Raw genomic sequence first — 15,507 nt, forward strand, 5'->3', positions numbered from 1 at the left:
CTCTTCCCCTTCACCCCCCCAGTATTTGTTCCTATCTGATAGAAGTTGAAAGTGTGTTTTAGTTTTTAAAAACGGGTAGAACTAAACAATCCACGTTCAGCTAAACTCTCACTCAAACCTGGAACTTTTTGGCCTTATTCTGACATCTACAATGGTCAGGAAAAAAGACAGGGAAGGTAGACTCCAAAATCTTTCTCCATGTTAGAAGACAGCTCCCAACTATTTGGCAAACACCTCGGTGGAGTTCCCAAGGCCCCAAGGACCTCACGACTCTCTACTTTGACTCATGCTCGAAGGCAAATCTGAAGCAGCCAAACTACTGCCATGCTGTCGTTTCATTTAAGGTATTTCACAGAGCCCATAGTTGCTAAAAATACAGTCCGAGCCAAACCAGCAAGAGAATCCCCAATACATCAGCCCTGGAGCAGCCGAAGATGTTGTTATGCAGCGTCGCAGGCCTCCGGGCTGCCAGGACGCCAGGGTGCTGCAGTCCCCTGCAGCCAGTCCTGCCACCGGCCCTCCCCGCCACCCAGGATGAGAAACGGTTGTTTTGGTTGAGACAAACACGGCCACAGGGTGAAAGGGAGCAGAATCGAGGAGCAGGGAAGGCACGGGGTGTCCTCCTGCAGCACTGTTCTGTCAGCCACCTGTCAGCTAAATCGTTACAACTCCTGAGCCATTATGGACAAGCGGGGTAGTTACAGTCCCAGGAACTGCCTCAGCTACAACCTTTAAGGTGAGAAGATGAGCTGCAGTTTTAATTAGATTACAGGAGTTCTCCTGTAAAAGCAGCACAAATTCTGGACACGGAATTCAGCAAGTCGCATGACATTAAATCCACCTATATTTGCCTTCTTTGAACTGCTATTTGCTCCTGCATTATCCATGTTTCCTTTTTCATAAGAGAGAAAATGGCTAAATTTTTCCATGGACTTCATCAGAACACGATTCCTTCTACTCCTAATTTCAATAAGGACTTAATGCCACTGGAGACTATCTGTATAATTGCCTAGAGTTAGCTTTAATGCTTTGCTTTCCGTGCAATTAAATTTATTCTAGAATATGGCTGGGTAATAATTGTGTGTTTTATTAAAAATGTTTCTCGTCAGAATTAAGAAGTAATTTTCCTCGGTTCTACAACTGTCTTTGGAGATTGGGGTGTACTCCTATAAAAAGAAAAAAAAGTCAGGTGCTCTCCAAGCCGTTGATCAGTCCTTTGTTTCGAACCAAAGGAGTCATACCGTGAGCTTCATTTTAAAACCCGAACCAGAAGAAGAAAGATTAGAGCAAAGAGGCTTAAACGCTACACATAAGCCTCCTGAAGTTGTATAAACTTACTTGATGTTGTCATCCTGGTCTGCAAACTCCTCGTCGTTAAAGCCAAACTGATCCACAAAGTTCGCTGTCATCTGCTGGATCTGGTACTCGGAGAAGGCCTGAGCAAGGAACGCAAGAGGAGCCATCATTAACGTGTCCAAGATACTCAGCTAAGCTGGCTGAAAATACATCTTCTAGAAAAGCACTAATATCACAGAAAACAGTCAAACTTTGAGAAACCACCTTCTCCAACCCCCTTTCTCAACAGCAGGATGAGACTTCTGCAAGGCCTGAACAGACGCTTTACTGATCTGCTCTTAACTTCTTCCAAAGAGAGTTAGGAAATTTTTCTAGAAAACCATTTGCTGGCTTCAATATTCTGTTAGAACACTGTATGGGGGTTTTTCATTTGTTTGTTTTCCTCTGAGGCAATCTGAAATTTACTTTCCTGCAACTTCAAAACCCACCACGGCCATCAAGAAGGTACTTTTCACTGGCTCTAAACCCCTCTTCCTTGGAGCATGAGGCCTACGTCTCCACGTCATCTTGTCTTCTCTTGACCAAGTGCACCAAATCCTTTCACCTTTCCTTCCTATGTCACGTTCTACCCCTCTGATGACTCTCATTACTATCCTCTAGCTCACCTTTTGCTAATGCAAATCACTTTTGAAGTTCACCGCCTCCAACTGGACATTCACCAAGGAGAATGGAAAAATTACTCCCCATGTCTTTGAGATCACACTCCCAAACACCGGGATGTTTGGTTTCCCGCAGCAGCTTGGGTCTGTTTTCCAGCTTGTGCCCCAAGATAACTGCCCAGATACGCCTTTGGTCACATTCCTGCCTACTCATCCGTGCCTCATTCTCTATTTATGAGAAAGATTGCTTCTGCCTCCAGAAAGAATCTCACACTTGCTCCTATGTGTTGCTTTTTTTTTTTTCCCCCCCCAGATCAATTCTCCTCTTTGGCCAATAATTCTGAACACTAGTAGGGAGCCCACTCCAGCTACAGCTGAGAAATTCAAACACGCGTCTCTGCAGCTGCACTTTGTCGTGACTCCTCTGTGGGTGATACCAACTACCTGTGTTCCTGCCTGAGGAGTTCTGCAGGCTCCTGTCCATATTTCTATCGATACTTGTCACAACAAAAGGCATTTTCCCCTTTTTAATGCACTTTCTAAGTACTGGCTGAGGAAAAGCATTTGTAATGTCAGCATAGCCAGTTAATTTGGACAAAAATATAAACTCAAAGAAACAACTAAAAACTCTTTTCAGCTCATTTTTACCTGTTACTAGAGTTCAGATTGAAATTGTCTTTTTACTACCCATAGGTAGCTTCCTACTAAATAGGTTGAAACTTTTAAGTTCTGCTAATGCTCTTTATGTTCTTGGCATCAAAAAAGGTTGGAAGAACTTGTCTAAATATTTGATCCCGAGAAGCACCTTCCATATATTTGATGGACCTTTAGCAAACTACCTCAGATTCTGAGGATCCTGAGATCTTTGCTAAATGCAAGTGAACCCTTCATTTCCTCCCCTTCTTCCTAAGTCAAGGCCGTTTACTGCTAACAGTTTAGCACAGCTCTTCCAGTTCTGACTGGAAGTTTGCATAGTCCAGGAGGAAGCAGAACACCCCCCATCAGCACCAGTGCTACTACAGGTAGGAGATGCACACTGCCTCGCTGCCTGGCAGCTACAGCTACTCACAGCAGCTGCTCTACAACCTCAGCACCACCCCGTCCCCTGGCGTGGACAGAACCAGCAAAAGAGCAAGAAATGGGCAGTGCCACACAGAAATGTGAGGCACAGCACGGATCTGGGACTTGCTTGAGGTCTGAGCCAAATTTATTCCCAACTGGAGGACACACCATGTAAGTAACTATTCTGGAAAAACACAGAAGAACTGAAGAGAGAAGAATTGAGGAAGCAGCTCTGTACTAGGATGGACTAAGGGCACATCAGACACACGAGCTTCCCGGGAACAGTGAAGAGCGTGTTGTCAGCTCACCTGCTGGAGAGAAAGTTCATTGGGAAAAGCACTCTCAATGTCTTCATCCTCACTGGAAGAGTGCAGATGATGAGTGCTCACCTGAAACACAAAAATAAGCACAAGTGAAAGCTAAGAGAGCTCAAATACTTTTGTTCCACACGTACAATCAAAGACCAGACTCCTCAGAAGGCAGAAACGGTCCCAAGGGTAACAGAAACGTGGACTAGAGTTTGCCAACATGTATCAGAGGTGCTGCTGCTTGAAGAACTACTATGGAATGTGCTTTCCGCAAACACTCTGCCCTTGTAAGCTTACTCCACACAAACAAGCACAGGAAGAAAATACCCCAGCAGCGTAAAGTCCAGAAGATAACAGGCCTCTGTGAAACATGCACAGTATCACTGTTCTCACCAAATCCACTGTATTTCTCCTGTTTGTTTCCGTCAGCGTCTCTTCTACAAAACTCTCCCATCTCCCTCTACAATCTTCGGGTAGCTCTGTAATAAAAAGGTCACTGAAAAGATTACCACAGCTTGGGGAGGAGGGATCAAAGCCAGTCATTCAGCCCCACGGGACGTTTCTGAGCAGACACATACACCTGCACGTGAGCCAAGTACTGCATGCGTTACAGAGGCGCTCTGCAAAGGGAATTACAGTTTACTTGTGATTTGCTAAAAACGGTGAATTCTGCAGAGAAAGGAGCATCTCTCATTAGGCCAGTAAGATATTACTGGTCTTAATCTTAACTCACTTGTGGAATTACAGTTGGCTAAAGAGACAAGACTTCCACTACAACTTTCTGAAAACCAGCATACTTGTGACTTTCATTCTACTTTTTTTTCCTCTTTTCTTTCACGGTGATTGTAGGGGGTTGACCCCAGCCAGAAGGTAAGCGCCCACCCAGCTGCTTGCTCACTCCACCCCACAGCAGTATGGGGAAGAGAACTGGAAGACCAAAAGCAAGAAAAACTCACGGGTTGAGATGAAGGAAGTTTAATATGTGGAGAAAAGAGGGGAAAAAAACCCCAAACCAAACCAAGCGACGCTCAGGCAGTCTGAGCAGGAGCCACCTCGGACAGACTGTCTCCCAGTCCTACTGCTGCGTTCGTGGCATGGAACTGCTGTCCTGGCTGTGTCCCCTCCCAGCCTCTCGTCCACCCCCCGTCTACTCGCTGCGAGGGCAGAGCGGGTGGAAGAGGAAGCCTTGGGGCTGTGCAAAAACCAGTGGTGTGGTATCAACAGCATTTTAGTTACGGATCCGAAACAGCACCACGGGGTTGCTATGAATCAGGTTATCTCCACCCCAGCCAGACCCAGTCCAGTGAAACAACAGAAATAGCCAGGACTTGGGAAACTTGCAGTTTTTACTAAAATATTTATAATTTCTCAGTTTTCACGTAGACATGACAACACACCAAGTGACTGTATTACCATTTGATATGCTCCTTAGAGGCCAAAAATGGAAACGCAAATCGTATTTGTGCTCATTGTTTCCCTTAATAGATGCAGATGGAAAAATCTTTTTTCCTCTCACTCAAAAATGTCAGATAGAACTAGTTCTCAAAATAAAGTCCAACGAAGACACGATGGACAAAGCCTGGCAACATGAATATCTCTGACAAAGCGGAGATGGGGGGCCTCTGTGATCATTTATTCTGGTGTGTCTCTTCCTCTCAGGTGTGAGAATAAGGAAGTACAGAAACACCACCCTAGAATGCTGTAAATAAGTACTATAAATGTACAGATAAATCCAGTGGAAAAGCAGCATTCTTCAGCACAAAAAGGACACCTTCAGTCTCTGGTTGCGAAAACAGCTCCAACAAATTGTATGAAAACAAAGAGCATCCAAATTTGGTCTAAATATTTTTTAAAGTTATGGGAAACTGTGGTATTTAACTGGAAATTTTTTTCATTCCAAAAGGGACCCTCACGCAATAAAAGTCTCTCCAAAAGGCCTGCATGGGTTATTTAATCAGGGGGAAAAAAGGAAGGGGAAGGAGAAAGGAGCTTGTACCTTTAATGAACTCACTAATCTGAGTCTGCATGGGGCCCTTCTCCATGTTCTGTACCACAGCGTTGGCTATCCGCGTGAGGTGGCCCATGTTGCCTCGCCTCATTCCACCTTCTGCCCTGGAGAGAGAACACAGCCAGTAGCAACCCCAGGAGGCCCCGGGTCCCCATCAGAAGACCCCGCAGCCCGGCCAGGCCGAGCTCCCCAGCACCCCAACATGTGCAGGCAGGGGGGCTCGGCAGGCTCAGCACCGGGCAGATGAACCTGCCTGTGAGGGAAGAGACCCCTCACCCAGCTCGGAAGACACAAGATAAAATTTAACCAGTTACAAAGAAGCAGCTAATCAGGTACACTGAAACATCGCTGCAGAAAATAAATAATCTGATTATAATTTCCATTAAAGAAGACTCACAGCAGTAAGAATTTACATCACTACTACTGAAAAAGCTCTGGAGTTTTACTTGCAATTGAAGTATTAAGCAGATGAATTCAAGAGAACAAAAGACACTAATCTACAACCATTAGATTTCCCCCTTATTAAAAAAAAAACCAACCGCAGCTAACACTAAGCCTAAGTCGTTTTTCTTTGAATTTTCATTGGTTCTCCTTCACTAGGTAGTAAAGAAGCAATCTAAAAATCAGGGGATGAAAAGCCTGAAATAATTCTGCTTTCCACGGTATCCAAAGAAGGACTGATGAGATTTGAGAAGAAAGATGTAAATCCTAGTGGCAGATTCCTGTAAGAAATTTCATAGCACCACGTTTGGAAACAGCATTTCTGCCTTTAAACTGGCAGGTGTGAAAAGCAGCCCAGAACTCTGACATACAGCGCCCTTACGGACTGACATAATGCACATTAAAGTATCCCAAATCCCGAAGTTAAATTCAGAAATTGTTATTTCTTGACGCAGCACAAGCAGCATGCAAGGTTGACTCAAGCCACCATGAATAAAATTGGTGGGTCAGAATCAAACTAAACAAAAATAAACCCCTTACAAAGAGGATGACAACACGCTTCCACCTCACATTTCTGAGTCTCCAGCTGTAAAACAAAGGTTTCTCTCCGAGACCCTACCAGAGGCAACACATAATAAAGACTTTCATTTTTCCTTGGGAGAGAGGAAGACAGTACAGCCAGCAGAGCTGCTCGGAGGTGACACGCTGGGCTCGTCCGAATTCCCCCTGCCCTTGCTGGGGGGCTGCTGATGGGCCAGTACAGCAAAGCCAGCAGTGTCAGCTCCTCTGATCACAGGCAGTTACAACTACATTTTAAGCTTTTTTTATAAAAAAATTTTTAATGACATCCACACCCCTTGAAAGGTGTAATCATCCCCTCCTGAGTCTCTATAAAGGATAAGTTTGTACTGAAATTATCTCAGGCTTTCCCTAGTATTGGAGCTGAAGGTGTGCAGGTGAGGAGACGAGATGGTTTGGGAAGCAAACCCCATCTTACCCCTCCGCATGTTCCTGTACCAAAATCCAGAGTCCAAAGCCGAGACAAACTCTATCCGTAGATAAGCCCTGTAGCGAGGCCAGCGCTCAAGCCCCAAAGTCAGCGTTTAGAGCTGTCCAGAGAAAACCAACCCATGGAAGTGAGTGCCCAGTGCTGAGCTCCAACCTCCCGCACCTCGGCTCGTGGCAACTGCTTTCACGCCTCGACCCAAGCGCAGAGCCCCAGTGCTTTATAAAAAGGGGGATGGGGGGCTCTGCTGAGTGCCTCGGCTGCGAGCCCAGGGCCACCGCTCCCGGGCCGGAGCTTGCCAGCACTGGGGAACACGGGCACCCCCGGGGCGGCGCAGGCACCCCAGCGACGGTTCCAGCAACACTGCGGACAAAACCCCGGGGCAGGCGGGATGAGGGGACACAGCGCTGTCCTACGGCTCGCTGTGGAGAAGATAACGTTTTTCAGCTCAGCCTACTCAAAAATTCCAAGCGCACGGTGATGAAAGCAGCGTACAGCAAGGCTGCATCTGTCTTGCGGCTGAGCGCTGCGGGAGGACCCACACACCCCGTCCTCTGAGCCGAGCAGTCCGTAACACGCTGCTGGGAGGCAGCCAGCAAACACGCAAAATTAACTTTTATTTCAGCACTTTCAACTACTCTTTATCAACCACGCCACCAGTGGGGGTTACTACACTTCCAGGAGTAGGAGGGCACACAAAGGTGGGTCCTACAAACTGATGTTTCCTATAAACTCACACTGATGACCAGACTTACTTTATTTTAAATTCTATTTACCTAGGCAGATCAAATGGACCGCGGTAAAAGAATTACGTGGGTTACCTAGAAGTTAAATTCTAGTAGTTACAAGTCCTTCATCAAGAACATACAGAATAACTAAAGGGACCCAAGGAGATAGCCCATGTTTCAGCAGGAGAATATATTCCCGCCATTCTTGCTGACAATTTTTCAGAAATAATTCCCAAGGTCTCTATTTGGAATCTCTGGCCCCGGGGCTCCCAGTGCTTGACTCCATCTTCTCACTGAGTGCATATAATAACCTTCATACAAACTCAAGCTTCTCAAAGCACAGCACCCGAGATACCTCTCGTTAACTCAGGATTTTTTTCTTGCCATTAAAATTCTTTCCAGTGTGGTGACTGGAACTGTTTGACATGAAATATGTATGAGCTCTAGTTCCTATCTAATTTAATTAGGTAAACTCTCAAGCAGCAACTACAGCAACTTCTGTTGCACCTGCAGAACTGTGCACAATGATAGTTGTGCAACAAAACTTTCAGCAAAATTTGTAATCGACAGCCCAAAGGGTTGCAAGAAGGAAAAAACAAAAAAACCCAACCCAACCAAACTGAAAATCAACCCAAAACCCAACCCATCAATTATACCCTGACAGAAAGCCTAAAATAATTACAGGGGGACTAAATAGCACTTTGAAGCCATGAAGAGCTCAAAATAACGAGAGAGGACCAAACCATTTAGATGGACAAAGAAAAAGAAGCCTAGATAACACTTTCACTTTGGGATGTTCTAGGGTTTTTAATTATTTAGTTCTTGCAATCATTGCAATCAGCATGCAAGCCGAGTGTTTTGCAAAGTTAGAATACCAAATGTGGGGCAAAAATGCTTGCCCACCTCACTTTCCACACAGTTGCTCACTCTAGGGAATATAATTATGGATTTAAAAAAAAAGATAATATGCTCTGTAATTTCCTGAGAAAGCAAGGAAGAAGCATATCGTGTGTCTGGGTTGAGATGTTATACGTATTTTAAAAAAAAAATAAATCATGCTTTCAAATTATATGTCCGCTTGGTGAATTTGTTTTTTAAGATGCAAATAATCCTAATTCCAACTCATGATCAAAATCCAATCATTTCAGGCACCATTAAATTGTAAATGATGCAAATAATTGCAAGAATATTTCAAGGCAACACCCTAAATCTGCAGCCCTAGAACAAAGGCCTTCCGACCCCAAAAGCCCTTACTGTATCTTGTCATTGGCTTCCCAGGCATCCAATATCCTTTGCACTAGGCAGCATTTCTGGAACAGCTAGAGGAAAAAAAAAAGAGATAGGAAGAACATTTCAGAAGTTTGACAAAGTAAGACTCATGCCTTAGGAAGTCTGTACTGAACTATAGTTACTTTTGTTCATTCCTTCACTCCTGCTGAACAAGAATTTAAAGTTCAGCACTTATCTTTCCCAAGAGCTCAAGTTTCTTCTTTCTCAATTTTTTTCTCAGAGGATCCAGGGGAAGCAGCAATCCCTATAAACCCCTTCAGCCTGCTCTGGGGCTTCACAAGAGCAGTCATGAAGAAGACTGCCGTTGTTTTACAAACACAACAAATGGTTTTCGCCATGAGGGCCACCATGCTGAAGCTAAAATGTAGTTAGCTACTTGTCGTTACTAATTATTTTTGTTTTGTCCAAAGTTTATATGCATCTTTACTCAAAAAATTAAATTAAAATGGATTCGCAAGCCCATTAAATGAGCTGGGTGGTATGTTTGTTTTGTAACTGGATGCTAAACACAAATGTGCAAAAGCAAATACACTTCCATCCAGAACTGACAGAACCAAGTTCTATCTAGACAGGTTTAAATAAGCTCCGCGCTCCTGAAGAGCTCGTCACACCATTTTCCCATTAATGCATACACAGCCTGAATCAATCAGTCTAAAATTCTCAGGTGACACGGCCAGACTTACATGAGTAACCATGATATTCTCGGTATTGTTTTCTGGAGTCTCCGAGTTCTCTGGGGCCACATTTCCATTCAGCACCTCTTCTTTGCTTTCTAGGTCATTAGTAGTAGTTTTTCCCTCTTGTACAGAGTGTGAGAGAATAGCTGCTATGGACAATTCCACTTGGAAATGCAAAAAGTTATTCCATGTGTATTTAAAAAATAAGTCCTGGGAAAAAATGAGAAGCAAAAATTCACTCTAGATACATCTTACCATTTTTAACAATCAAATGGTATCAGAGCACTCCCCAACTAATTGTTTAATCAGCAGTTCCACTAAAACAATTTCACTTAACCTGCCTCAGCATCCACTTACGGCTGAACGTGCCGTTTGCTCTGCTCTAACATCTACTCCCCTTGAAACTGAGCAGGCTGGGAACACTCGTACACAGCTAGGGCCCACAGCACAGACATACTGAAACAAATGTCATCTATTCTGTGGCTGAATTAATCGTAAGAAAAAATGCTAACTAAATAATTTCTAAGCAGAAAAATAGTTTTCTGAAAGCCTGTCCTGGTTACGCTGGCAGTTCTCAGAACACGTCCCTGTTCACAGCTCGACAAAGAGATCAGCTATTGGCAGAGCTGATTTGCACAACATACCCAAGCTTTCTCAATAACCAGGCTATTTTGCATACTACTAAGCTACTACAGCAATAAATTTGAAGCATGGCCTTCAGTTCAAATACTAAGCAACTGTACTTGTATTATAAAATCTATTCTAAGGATGGATGTTCCCACTTTCAGACTAGGTAAATAACTGCCACACATGAAATAACTTCCCTGATCTGAACAGATGGAAGGGAAAGCAAAACCGTTCCCAGGTTAAAGGGATTCGCCCTCTCCCCATCCCCAGTGTGACCCTGTACTACTCACAAGTAATAAATCCATGGTACTGAGTCTGCATAGTTCCTGATTAATACTGGGAGTGTTTGTGTGAAGCAGAGCAGCTATTAGACGAGATCCATGAAGACGAGCATTCCCCAGTGGCTCCTCCAAGACACCAATTGTAGTTAGGATTGCTGTTTTCTATCAAAGAAACAGACAATGATTACCTTAACGAAGATGAACATTTCCTCCAGTGTATATGCACACTGATTTCACTAAACACAACTAGTCCATTTCATAAATATTCTCTGCAGGTAAACTTAAACCATCTTCCCACAGAGAGGAGGACAGTATTGTGTGACCACTGTGAGACTTTTACTTCCAAAACTGAAGATTAAAATCAAAATATCCTCCAACTACAAGTTCCTCTCTCTTCATCCTTAGTCCTCTTTACACAAGCCACTGGTCCCAACCTATCTCCAATTCTTGGTTTTACTCAAATACAACTACTGCCTAGTCCGTAAGCAGCAGAACTATAAACTTTAAGACTGAAATTTTCTTGAAAAGATTTTTGGCTGTTCCAGCACTTGGTGCTTTCAGAAAATATCCAGGAAGGCTGTGTATGAGGAAAGGGGAACCCTGGAATGCAGAGGAGGAGCCCCTGCTCCTGAGAAGCCCTACCTTGGGAGGGCTGAGCAGCAGCTGGTGGAAGTCCTTTAGCCGGGGTTCAATACCGTGTAAGATGCTGCTATTGACAGTGTAAGACCTTTCAAATCCCTGAGTGTATGAGTCCATCAGTCCTTCCACCCTGCAAGCAAGAAAAGCACCACAGTCACGATTCAAAATTGTAAAATGTTTCTTAAGAAACACTTCCATTTCAGCCATGAAATCTGATTCCTGGGAGGCAGGAATGGGCCAGATAGGAACCCCTAAGCCTCCAACTCCAAATCTTCAGAGATCCTGGGCACAATACACAGCAGAACTAGTATCTCAGCTTTTCAGTTTTAACTCTGCACATGGTTTTCTGACCAGCAACTTGTTTGCCCAGTGCCATCTTCTGTCCTGCTCTCCAGTACCTCTTCCTGCTCTTCCATTAGCTCCTTCACTCTTATGTTCTCCTTTTTTAAAAACCTGAGATTTTCAATGCCTCCCTTCCTCCCCAGAACTCTCTTTCGCTCTTCAATCCTCTGTCTCCATAAAAAGAAATAAAAGGCGGATATAATTTTAAAAAACAAAATTCAAACTACAGAGCCATACATATATATATATATGCACACATCATCACACAGCTTACGCACGATGTAGCATCTCCTCCCCCTCTCTGCACACACTCTGCTGTTACAGACCAGACTGTGATACAGGAACTGGAAGAGCCCACAGAAGGGCCCAGTTGCCAACTGGTACAACTGCCATTGCTCCAAAAAACAGCTCTTCTTGTACTCATTTCTAGACAGCACTTCACAGCAGGCCAAAAAAAATCCCTTTTGGCCTAAGTAAACTAGATTGGAGCTCCTAAAATTGTTCCTGCTAGGGAAGCAAGTGCTAACTTACCCAGAGCGCCTTGTTTCCAGCAATGTTAGAAGAACTTGTGTCCCATTCACTATGCAATTTTCAGTCTGTTCTCCATCAAACATATTCTTCAGGAGTTGCTCCACACATTCCTGCCTGTTGATCAACACACACACACAAGCAGTATAAGAATTAGAAGTATTTGGCAGTTCCTTTAATCACAAAATATCAACTACTGGGTCTTCTGGAAAAAAAAGGCTGCAATTTTTCCTTTCTTTTATTTAAAAAAAAAAAAAAAAAAGACCTTCCTCTCTAAAGTCTCATATGGTGAGCATGGTTCTACACCAGATTTCTGAACTTGCTTACTCACCACTAAGGCAAGAATTGGTTATAGACACATGGACTCCAACCTGTCACTCACTCTCCTTTACCAGCAGGATACACCTCTTAGTCATAAACTGGAAGACAACCCAAGTGTTAACTCAGTCAATTTAATTTATTAAAAACAGTATGAAGCTATTAGCTGAGGGTCTAAAATTACCCATCAGAATTGCAAAAGACGGACAACAAACAGTGGAAGTTGACCCTTATCATTTGCCAGGGGCACAGTAAGGACTGGAAACAGAGGCCAACGCAAAGTGTAAATAATACACGTATTACCCCCTTGAAGGACTTTAATCAATTCACCATCCCTTTAAGCCCTTAAACCAAGACAAGATGCCTTCCAAACCGTGATGGCTTTGGGGCCGGGTGGAAGGATCCCCAAGCAAGGCGTTGGAGACTGCTGGAGTCAGAATGAACAACAATGCTGGGCCTTTCTAGCATTAAAAATTATTCTGGCGCTGCCTCAGAATTGAAGAATAATTAGCACAAGGTAACAGCCCACTTTCCTCTCTACTATTTGCCACGCTAAATGAATAATAGATACGAGGAATACGAGGGTTCAGGGTGGCACTGTTACGCATCTACGGTTACTTGACTGCAGCAGTGCCTGCTTCCACCCCTGTACTCCGATTCTTTCCCCATGCTAATTCTGCAGATGTTAATGACAGTTCTCCAAAACCCAGCACTCAGCAAGTGCCGTTCTCGGCTTGCTAAGTCACATGTCCAGCTAAAAACAGGATTACTCAAGTTCACAGTCTAATTTTTACTATTTTCTAACATTTGAAAAAGTCTCATTTACATTTGTATAAATAAAATATGAGATAAAAATGTAAAATACATGAATAATGCATGAGATAAAATGATTTTAATAAGTAGCATCTAAATACACTCCATCAGCACAAGAGGCAGAGTCAGGAAAAAGAAGTTAACAGTTTACCATGATTAACTGAATTCACTTTTATTGCATACAGCCAACAGTCATTGAAAAATTGAGATTTGATATTTATTCTGTAACCCTGCTCACAGCTCCTTCTTGTTGCAGTAGCTGATTATTAATTCATGATTCATAGATTAAAAAAAAAAAGTTATCCAAAGATCAAAAAAGGTTACCAGCAATGCTTGGGAAAAACTGGCCAAGAAAAATAATGTGACCTTCAGCAGAAAGGTAAGTCATGCAAAAAATCACTTTAGTTCAAAATATTTTTTTTCTTCTAAGCAATGGAATGCTTTTTTGGAAGTGAAAAAGCTTTTATTTGTCTCCTGGAAGTTACAGGTAGCGCTTGAAAACGTGCAAAGCGCATCCACAGAGAACACCAGGAAGGTGAGGGAGACTGGGAGGGAGAGAAGGGAGCGGGGAAAGAAGCTAAAAGTCCAACTGAGTAAAGTACGAGCCAAACTTCGAATTGCAGCTTTCTACAGTTCTTTGTATAAAGAAGGAAATTTGCTTAAATTCGACCACTGGTGTCACAGAGGCTCTGACGAAAGACGACGGGCAGCAATCTTCTGCCCCCCACACAGCAGGGTTCCACATCCCTCTCCAAAACTACTGAGAAAGCCTAAAACTACGACGGAAGCGTAAAATTACCAAAAAAGTCTGAAAGTTCCGCGTCCTGCACGGCTCACGGCACCCAACCACGGCTCTCGTTAAAGGCCTGGGGCTTCCCGGTGAAACGGCCGAGCTGGAGCCTCCCCTCCAAGCTTCCCAGGGCTCAAAGCTGATGCAGACGCGATGAGATGCTGAAGGCTCCGCGTCAGGGACACGATCTACACTGAAAATCCAACCTTGCGCCACGCGGTAGGAGGAATTATGGGACAAAGGGCCAGACCTACCTCTGCCGGCGCAGTGAAGGAAGGGAAGCCTTTGAGAAAGAGCATTTCCTCGCAGGGGCAGAGCCACACGTGGGCCCGTGGCAGAGCCCGTGACACTGCAGAGCCGGTGGGTTCCCCTGCCCGTGCGCAGCAGGAGCCCCCTCCTGCCCTCACCCACACCCCTCGGGTGGGTCCCTCCAGCAGACGCCACGACTCTCACGTAAGAGCCGACAGCTCAGACTCAGGAGAAAACAGCAGCAATGTCACAAAAATTAAGAGACCTCTGGGTCAACAAAAACAGGTAAAGAGGAATTTTAAGCCCTAGTTATAGATGCTATACTACTCACGCAAGTCTCTTCTTTCAGCCCTTTTCTGTCACCTCTAGGCCTAAAAGAGCCTTTTTTGATTTCAAACTCCTGTTGAATCTCCAGTAAATGTTTTTAGGTTTGAAGCAAATGTAGGAAGCAGTAAACATACTAACATAAATTATTTAAAACTGCATTACAAAGAGCAAAGAAACAACGCCAAGGGAATAGAGTAAACATGAAAAATCAACATTTTCTTTTACATAACTCATTTCCCAGATAACATTAACTGTAACTCCTAACAAAAACACTCTTTGAAAGTTTCTGATAAATATATTTCCTCAGTAATAATAGAGAAGTTAGGTTAGGTCTGGATTTAAAAAAACCCAAACAAACAAAAAAAACCCCAAAAAAACAAATTTCAAATGAAAAATGACAAAGCACTTACAAACCAAAACAGCTTTTCTACTTTTTCCAGTCAAACCACCAGGCCTAATGAATGACAATAATATCTCTATTTACAAATCTGCTCTGCAAAGTTTATCCATCAGAAGGTAGCAAACGATTAACCTTATTAGGTATCCGCATTGTAACACGTTGTCTCCCATTAAAGCATTGCACAACGTTTCTGAGCCTGAGGAGCTCGTGATGGTCACGGGTGACAGGGCTCTAGGAAGAGGAAAGAGCTAACACTAACTCTAATGCACTGAGGGATCCCTGGGGACGGTGTCTGGAGAGGGGAGATTTGTCACCATCCAGCCACAAATAAACAAAATACCTCTTTGAATGATCGGCGAGGGCTAGGGAGGCATTTGCAGTGTGCAGATTTAGTCCTTACAGAACTCAACCACATTTGGAGAATAATCCCAGGGAGATGAATGACTCAGAGCCCGGTGAGATGTACCAGGAGGTATCCCAGCATCACCCTGTCTCTGAGGAGCCGCAGGCAACCCAAGGTTCATGTAAGTTAAGAGCTCTTCAACTGATATTTGACTCAGGAGCCAAAAATAGGATGCCAGAGGACACTCGGGGTGTGTAAGGAGACCTCAGCAAAGCTCTGGAGGCAAGCTGGTAATGCCTCGTGCAAAACAAAGTGCATGGTGACATGTGAGCTACCGCGGCGAGAAACTCCTGCGGGCGCAGCATTTGCTTCCCC

The 15,507-nt window shown here is 44.0% G+C and overlaps 1 protein-coding gene across 3 annotated transcripts in view; it reads right to left on the reverse strand.

The window, feature by feature from the left end:
• The window catches only part of PPP6R2 (protein phosphatase 6 regulatory subunit 2), a 94,910-nt gene that overhangs the window by 20,046 nt on the left and 59,357 nt on the right, over window positions 1-15,507 (reverse strand). For all 3 annotated transcript variants that reach the window (XM_026866882.1, XM_026866889.1, XM_026866898.1), the window contains 9 exons: window positions 11,896-12,009; window positions 11,026-11,152; window positions 10,393-10,545; window positions 9,482-9,685; window positions 8,763-8,827; window positions 5,322-5,437; window positions 3,719-3,804; window positions 3,326-3,406; window positions 1,339-1,436 (listed from right to left, as the gene is read on the reverse strand). In XM_026866882.1, coding sequence (XP_026722683.1) covers window positions 1,339-1,436; window positions 3,326-3,406; window positions 3,719-3,804; window positions 5,322-5,437; window positions 8,763-8,827; window positions 9,482-9,685; window positions 10,393-10,545; window positions 11,026-11,152; window positions 11,896-12,009 — 1,044 coding nt within the window. The remainder of the gene's footprint in view (window positions 1-1,338; window positions 1,437-3,325; window positions 3,407-3,718; window positions 3,805-5,321; window positions 5,438-8,762; window positions 8,828-9,481; window positions 9,686-10,392; window positions 10,546-11,025; window positions 11,153-11,895; window positions 12,010-15,507) is intronic.

The sequence above is a fragment of the Athene cunicularia genome (genome assembly GCF_003259725.1).
Source record: "Athene cunicularia isolate RWA chromosome 1 unlocalized genomic scaffold, athCun1 chr1_part2, whole genome shotgun sequence".
Classification (NCBI taxonomy): Eukaryota; Metazoa; Chordata; class Aves; order Strigiformes; family Strigidae; genus Athene; species Athene cunicularia.